The 8,058-nt window shown below is 40.1% G+C and overlaps 1 protein-coding gene, 1 long non-coding RNA gene and 1 pseudogene across 2 annotated transcripts in view; 1 reads left to right on the top strand and 2 right to left on the bottom strand.

The window, feature by feature from the left end:
* Positions 1-1,798, bottom strand: part of LOC107698302 (uncharacterized) — a 15,962-nt gene extending 14,164 nt beyond the window's left edge. The window contains exon 1 of the long non-coding RNA XR_001635332.1: positions 1,785-1,798. This is a non-coding gene — a long non-coding RNA (uncharacterized LOC107698302). The remainder of the gene's footprint in view (positions 1-1,784) is intronic.
* Positions 1-3,404, top strand: part of LOC107698300 (DENN domain-containing protein 2D-like) — a 13,456-nt gene extending 10,052 nt beyond the window's left edge. The window contains 4 exon segments of the mRNA XM_016499257.1: positions 152-202; positions 1,111-1,192; positions 1,273-1,506; positions 2,647-3,404. Coding sequence (XP_016354743.1) covers positions 152-202; positions 1,111-1,192; positions 1,273-1,506; positions 2,647-2,735 — 456 coding nt within the window. The 3' untranslated portion in view covers positions 2,736-3,404.
* Positions 3,405-3,495: 91 nt separating this feature from the next.
* Positions 3,496-7,760, bottom strand: LOC107698301 (DNA damage-regulated autophagy modulator protein 2-like; annotated as a pseudogene).
* Between the last annotated feature and the right edge of the window lie 298 nt (positions 7,761-8,058).

The following is an 8,058-nucleotide window of genomic DNA, read 5'->3' as shown; positions in this document are numbered from 1 at the left end:
TATCAACACACACACACACTCTCTCTCTCTCTCACACACACACAGACACACACACAAACATCACACAACCCTACAGTCTGAATATGATCATTATTAATGACGGATCAAAGTGTTTATCGAACATGCTGATGATTCTCTCTGTGTCTCTCAGCTGATGATTGTCGATCTGTCGCCCGGAGCAGAAACTAAATTCATCACGAGAGTGAGTCGCACACACACACACACAGTTTCTCCGATTTCATTTACTCTCTTTGAGTTTCACACGAGTCTCGTTACTGTGTTTGCCGAGACGCTGTTTGTTCGTCGTCTCATTCACCCACAGTACTGCACTACAGTCAGTAACGTAATCTAGGTTACTTATTTTATTTTACTTTTTTATCTTACTTGTTTTCAACTTACCATATAGATATAAAAAAGCAAAGAGAACGAAAATATATTCCATGTCTTGATATCAATGCCATAAAGTGCATTAAACATTAAAGAATTAAAAATAGAAATCGTATGGCACACAGTAGGATTTTAGAGAGGATAATTCAAAAAAAGAAAAAAATTAGAATCTATAAAGTGTGAATAATTACTGCCATTGTGTGAGTAATATGTAATCATGTAACTGTAATCAGATTGTGACCATTTTAAAATGCAGTATACTCTAATAAAGCAATAAGCCCCATGAGGCCGTGGTTTACAGTGAATTTATAACAGATAAGGGCCGTTGTTAGACATGGCGCTTCACGGGGGTTATTGCTTTTATTAAACGGTTATTCCATATACGTAGTAAGGTTTCACAAAATAAAACAGAGCAAATAAAGTGTAATGATATTAATAAAAACAGTATTCTTCCACCAAACAATGTAGCTCCTCAGAAACAGTTGTGGTTGCTACAAAGTGGTTGCCGAGCAACACACAGAAGTAAACAAAGGTGTATGTTACTTTGTAGAGTCATTTACAACAGCTTCGAACGCGGCTCAGCCAATCAGAATCAAGCACCGGAACTATCCGCTTTATAATTACAAGTACTGATTACGTAATCCGGATTACATGTAATCAGTAACTACCCTAGCAACCGCATAGCAACGTCCTAAACTCCCAATCATGATGGTGTGATTTCAGATTGGAGACGAGGAGTCTCTCCTGCCCGCTAAGCTGAAGGAGGAGCTGCTGTCGCGGCTGTCCACGTGCACACGCCACGCCTGTGAGTTCAGTCTTCCCGCGCCAACGGCCCGCTTCCAGTAAGAGCGCCGCTCAACTTCCTGTTATTGTGTGTTCTGGCAGCGACGGAGGAGCTGAACCGACTGGTGTCAGAGGCCTTCCTGTCCGTCTTCGTCAGGAGCGTGGGTCACTTCTCGCAGCACGTCAAGAGGTGCGCGAACGGCCGCCAGTTCCAGAAGAAGAGCTTCCTGAAGGCCGTGGAACACAAGTCACACCTGAACTTTGTCAAGCTCTTCATCCAGACGCAGATGTTCGATCTGTTCATTCAGGAAGAGGAAACGCAGCCCAACCCTAACGGTACAAACACACATGCTTCAAAACACCTAATCAGTTTAAGAAGCTCAAACTAACGCAGGAGATGTTTTACAGTACTCTAAAATAAACTTCTTCAAACAGATCTACCTAAAAACCCCTGATGGTTCTGGAGATTTTTCTTTTTCTTAATGGAACCTGAAATAAGACTGAAAACGTGTTTTAACGGAACGTTCTCTCAAACTTATGAACAAACGTTCTTACAGGTAACGTTAATAGAATTTTCGTTCAAAGGTATCTGTTTTTTTTAATAATGTTAGTACAAAAACATCATTCATGTAACATTTTATTTCTGAAACACATTTTTTTTTAAATGTTTCAACTCGTTTCCGAACATTCCAAAGTAACGTTGTCATAATGTTACCTTAACGTTTGAATAACCAAGACAAAAACATTTTACAAATATTCATAAAACTATATTTTTTAAACGTTTTCTTACTTGGAAAGTTCGGAAAGCATGCGTAGAACATATTTCTGTTAGCTGGGATGTTCTTTAACTCGCTTTATTTAAATACTCGCGTTTTAAGGGAAGAATATGTTTTAGAACAGCTTTTCTATCGGCAGTTTGCGTAAGCCGTTTTCAATCTACGAAATAAAACGGACACTTATAGAAGCTCGTTTCTGCCATGGGATTAAAAATAATGGCGATTGCGACTTTTTATCTCGCAAAAATGTTTTCCCTCACATTTCTGAATTTTTTTCTATTCACAATTCTGAAAAGAAAACTCGCAATTGTGAGAAAAAACATCTGAATTAAAAAGTCGTAATTACCTTTTTCGTTTTTTTTATTCAGTTGCGTAAACAAAAAACAGAATTACGAGACGTAAACTCAGAAAAGTCTGAATTGTGAGAACAAAAATGCAATTTTTAAAATTTAAAATTTTATACTTTTTGCAATGCAAAAATCAAGACTTCACATTGGTGAAGTGAGCAAAAAAACGTCCCCCGTCACTGAAGCATTCTGCATGCTCAGGAAAACTCGTTATCATCAATCAAGCACTTTATACACTGCGAAATGAATCTGCACAAGAGACTTGACCAGACTGCAGAGTTCAGTCAGTGAGTGCATGCACTGATTTCTTCTTCATGATCTATCGTCGTGCTCACGCTCTTGTTCTTCTGCAGTGTTCTTTCACAGGAAGGTGTCAGAGTATCACGAGAGGAAGAAGAGGGAGAAGATGAAGGCCGGATGGGTGCGAGGAGTGGTGGTGTAAACGAGTGCAGCTTTCCTATCGACATTCCATTAACATACTTCAGACATTGTCAATATTTAATGCTGTTTATTTGTATCTCGTTTTAACACAATAAAAGATAAAGCGAGCTGATACAATGTTTGTTTGCGAGTTAAGCGAGTGATTTTAAACGGGAACAAATCCAGCTCATATTTCACCTCAAACTTGTTATACATGTGTACGTTTTATTGCCAGCGATGATTCTCATTGATGCGAAACAGTATTTTTGTAGCATTGCAATAATCAGTACAATAAACATTTTATTTAAATCATCTAAAATATATTATTTGCATATTTCATGCCTTTTAAATGAGGCTTTTATTTTAGTTTTCCATGATGAAATAAGAGCTATAAATGTTCTTTTTGCATAAAATCCACCCACTAATGTCAACTTTAATAACATAATCAAAGCAGTTAGGTGTTTGGATAAAAATATGCATTAAAAATGCATACTTCTAAACAAAAGTACAGACTATAGAACATGTTTCCACTAACGAACTTACAATAGAAAACAAACAAGAAGTGTGTAATACCTGCTAAACTCAGTATTTAGAGCATTGTTTCAGATGGTTGTGTGAAGGTTGTACAAACATTACATTTTTACATTTATATAGCGCTTTTCTAGGCACTCAAAGCACTTTACATTGTCAGGGGGTATCTCCTCATCCACCACCAGTGTGCAGCATCCACCTGGATGATGCGACGGCAGCCATAGTGCGCCAGAACGCCCACCACACACCAGCTTATTGGTGGAGAGGAGACAGAGTGATGAAGCCAATCAGCAGATATGGGGATTGTTAGGATCATCAAACGTTGTGTAAATGTTAGTATGATGTTTCCAGAGCTCTACACGGCCCGTTGAGTGTTTCTGCCTTTAACCCCGAGTGTCGCTGTCCTCCGCTGGAGCATCACAGTCTTTCTGCCTCATCTGGAGCGTCTTCTCCTCATCAGATGCTCCCGGCGAGCAGTGGCGAGGTCTCCGAGGGCCCTCGTGAAGGAAGGGGCCGGTAATGGTGCGAATCGTACAGGTGGTTGCTCTGAAGCTCCGCCTCCGCTCGCAGGTTGATCTTCTGCAGAGAAACACACGTGTGAGAGACACGGTCAACAGCATTCTACCATCCGATAGGAGATGCTTTACCTTGAAGTCTCGTATGTAGGTGAGGAAGAAGCTGATGAAGGATAGAGCGAGAGACCATTCGGAGATAGTGCTGACGATGTGCGGCGTGAAACCCTGAAATAAACAGAGCGATCAGAGACTGGCTCGACACACGCAAAGCTGGCGGTGACACGGACTCGCACTCACAGGTTCTCCGGGCGTCCAGTGCAGCTTCTTGTTGACCTCGATTCCTGACAGAGTGCTGTACATGATGACCGACGACACGAACACTGAGCGAATCAAGGAACCAACCGCAGCGGCATGCTAAATGCATGCTAAACGCTAACGCCTGTTAAAGGATACTGCTGATGATGCTGGCAAAGGTCCAGATGCAGACACTCAGGCGCGTCCAGAACATGGTTTTGGTTTTGCTGTGGACATGCGGCTACATGCGGTACGACAGCAGCGTTTGGACCAGGATGTACAGAGCGCCCACGCCGAACGTCAGTATGGCTCCCACCAGATGCATCGCGAACAGAGTGGTTTTCTGGGAAAGACACGGCACGCTTAATGCGAAAACTCTGAAACATTTTAATTTGAATGAACGGCTGTAAGTGTGTCTCTTTAGACCAACACAAATATTTACATGCTGACAATGCAACTTTTTGCACGCTCGTCCGAATCGACAAATCGAATGCAAAAATCAGAATTATCATGCAAATATTTCGGTGCGACATTTTATTTTGCATGAACAGCTGTTGCTCCTGTGAACATTTACATGTGACGTTGCAACATTTTTTTTGCACGTCGGTTTGAACGGACAAAATAGATGCGAAATTCGGACCGAATCTTCAAGCCCAGTATTTGTTGGTGTATACAGGAGAATATTTTGTACGATAAACATTTAATTTAAATCATACCGACACAAACATTCGCATGCAACGGTTTTTGCACATTGGTGCGAACAGCGAAATCAAATGCAAAAATCGTGTTGCGTATTGCGTATGAAGAACGTTCACATGCCGTCAATGTGATTATTTTTGCGCATTGGTCTTAACAGACAAATTGAATGCGAAAACTGGACCGAATATTGGTGCAATAAACATTTTAATTTGAATGAACGGCTGTTGCATCTGTTCAGACTGATGCTAAACTTCACGTACCAATCAATGCAACGTTTTTTGCATATTGGTCCAAACAGACAAATCATATGCGAAAATCATACTGAATTTTCATGCAAACATTAATGACGAATCTTAATTGCAATACACATTTTAATTTGAATGAACGGCTGTTGCGTCTGTTCAGAGCGATGTGAACATTTGCATGCCAACAATGATTTTATGGAGATCTATGGGTTTTAATCTCTTTCCCAGCGCACTGTGAAGAAAACTGGACAACCAATAAAATTAGCGCTTTTTGGTCATCTGCTCGTTTGATAAACAACAAAGTGAATACAAATAAAAATATCTGAACGGCTGTTTGAAAACATGTAAATAATGTTTTTTTCAGTTTTTTATATGATGTCTGAACAGACAAATCGAATGTGAAAATCGGACCAAATTTCATGCCAAATATTTGTGTTGCATGTAAACAGGCGAATATTCTACGTGATAAACGTTTCAGTCTGAATGAGACCGATTGCAAATTGAATGCGAAATCTGACCTAATTTTCACGCCGAATACATGAAAATTGTTACGTCGTTACGCTCAAAAAACATAGCAGTGTACGTACCTGAAAGTTAGCGATGACGCACATGCCGAGTGAGCTTCCGCAGCCCAGAACGAACCCTATCAGATTGAGGAGGTTCAGACGGGGGTCGTCCACGAGGGCGCGGAGCTGCTTATAGCGCACGTACATAGTAGCGACACCTGCAGGAAAATACGCAACATTGCATCACTTAAACGCATCATAACTGACAGGGTTAAAGGTCTACCCCCTTCCCCTACTGTTAGCATTAGCACATAGCTAGATGCAGTATTTTTTTGGTTGTATAGTTAGGGGTCATAGATAGGGTCAGTGTGAGGTCAGAGGTCATTCAGTACCTAAGAACGCAGACACATTCAGCATGACTCCAAACACACATCGCTCCGGCGCCACCGTCCCCGTGTCACTGTAAGTACAAGACGAAGGTCATTCAGAGGTCACGCCGTCACATGATGACACCGGTCTGCGCTCACCTGATGTAGGGCACCAGCGGGTCCACGTGTCTCAGGATGATGGCCGTGATGTACGCGAAGATGGTGGCGGCGGTCCAGATGACCAGCGCCACGGGCAGGACGCACAAACCCTCCTGAAACCACCACATGCCTGACGACACACCAGATATCATCAGAGTCAGCCACGCTTCCTCTTCTCACCGCCGCAGAGCATCATGGGTAAGTTTCTGCTTTTCACTTCTGCTCTTGAGAGCACAGGGACAGTCATAGCCTTCACAAAAATGTTAAGAAAACCATCCACACACACTAAAACTAGTCAAATTAAACATGTTTTCACGACACGTCATCAATCTGGAAGTCGGCCATATTGGAGGCACAGAACGTAAACAATGCCACTGAACCGAACGGAACTCGTGTATGGGCTTGGCGAAAAAAACGGAAGTAGTTCACTACAGCTGCGTTTCCATTACAGATTTGCGCAAAACTTTTGCGATATTTTATAAATGTCGATTAAAAAACGATTGCGAAATGACTGCGTTTTCATTAACCGATGTTATGCGACTAAAACGCAATTTTTTTTTCTCGCGAGAAGTCATGGCGACGGATGTTGGTAGGTTTACGTATATCGCAGCCACCGCACTAGCCATTAATTTTAATCGAAGGAGACGTAGATGTGTATCTTTAGCGAAGCAGTGGAAAAAAAAACAGAACCACCTGAAGAACCACCTCATGCGAGCATACAAACTTTTTTGCGATATATGGGAGTTTTTGCGAAATTGATGTTTCCATTGGGCGTATTTTCAATTTGTGCAGTTTGAAGGGTAATGGAAACTATTCCATTAAGAACTATTGAATAGGTAAGAACTATTTTCCTATTTTGATACTGTAAAGCTGCTTTGACACAATCTGTATCGTTAAAAGCGCTATATAGCCTAAATAAAGGAGACTTAACTTGAATTGTCGGGTCATATTTATAGTTTTTCAAACTTTTTTTTTTTTTTGGAAACATTTTAGTTAATTTAACGTTTTTTAAATGTTACTAGTTTCAGAACGTTCAGAGAACATTCTAAAGTAACGTTCCCATAATGTTTGCAAAATGATACAAAGGAACATTGCCTTAACATTTGAATAACCATTAAAAACTTCAAACATTTTTTTTTTATTTAAAAACGGACGTTTTGAACATTTGGAGAACATTCAGAAACAGCGTTTCCATAACTGAATGGGAACGTTAGACGTTCTTATATTTTTGATCGCTCAATATGGTAATAAATCAGTACCTAGGTATTTGCATTGTAATAATATTTTATGAGGGTACGTGCTTAAATTGTAGAAGTATTTTGAGAGATTTTAAGAATAAACAATAAAAGTCAAATTAATTTAAATAAAGCAAGATTTCTTTAGTTTCACTTTTAATTCCAGACAAAGAAAATTACGTTAAAGCGTATTTTAAGGTTATAGTATTATTGCTAATGCCTTTGTTTCTGTCAAATCTGTATGTAATTAAGTCAGTTTTCAAAATAATAATAAGATCGTGATGAGCGTTACCTGTCAATCAAACAGACGATCGTCCCTCAGTCTGAGCAGGCATGTTAAATCTCCTCATGTCTTCCGTTAATGGTTATATTCCATTATGTAATGTTATTGTATGCTTTTATTCGTTTAATACTCCGATTTTTGATTTAGTTCATTTTAGCGCTGTTTTTCTTCCGTGTCTCGCGCGTCAACTCTCGCCGACCAAACTCACGAGACTCGCGGGAAAAAAACCCGGATGTGGAGCTGCTCGGCGGGTCGCCAGCGCGGGAAAAATCCCCCTCAAGGCGATTTTCACAAAATACGACGGCAATTTTCTAAGAAAAAAAATCCCATTTTCAGTGTTTGATGTGAATATATTGTAAAATATACAGAGGTGACGTATTTCACTACCAAAGTACTGTGGTATAAAATTTTAACAATATTATAATGTACAATACTCATACTAGGCTATATAGTAGGAGTATATAAATAGTATATTTATTTATTTAGTCATTTAGCAGACGCTTTTATCCA

Source organism: Sinocyclocheilus anshuiensis, unplaced genomic scaffold, assembly GCF_001515605.1.
Source record: "Sinocyclocheilus anshuiensis isolate Anshui unplaced genomic scaffold, SAMN03320099.WGS_v1.1 scaffold2216, whole genome shotgun sequence".
Lineage (NCBI taxonomy): Eukaryota > Metazoa > Chordata > Actinopteri > Cypriniformes > Cyprinidae > Sinocyclocheilus > Sinocyclocheilus anshuiensis.
This window is presented reverse-complemented; position numbering and strand designations above follow the sequence as displayed.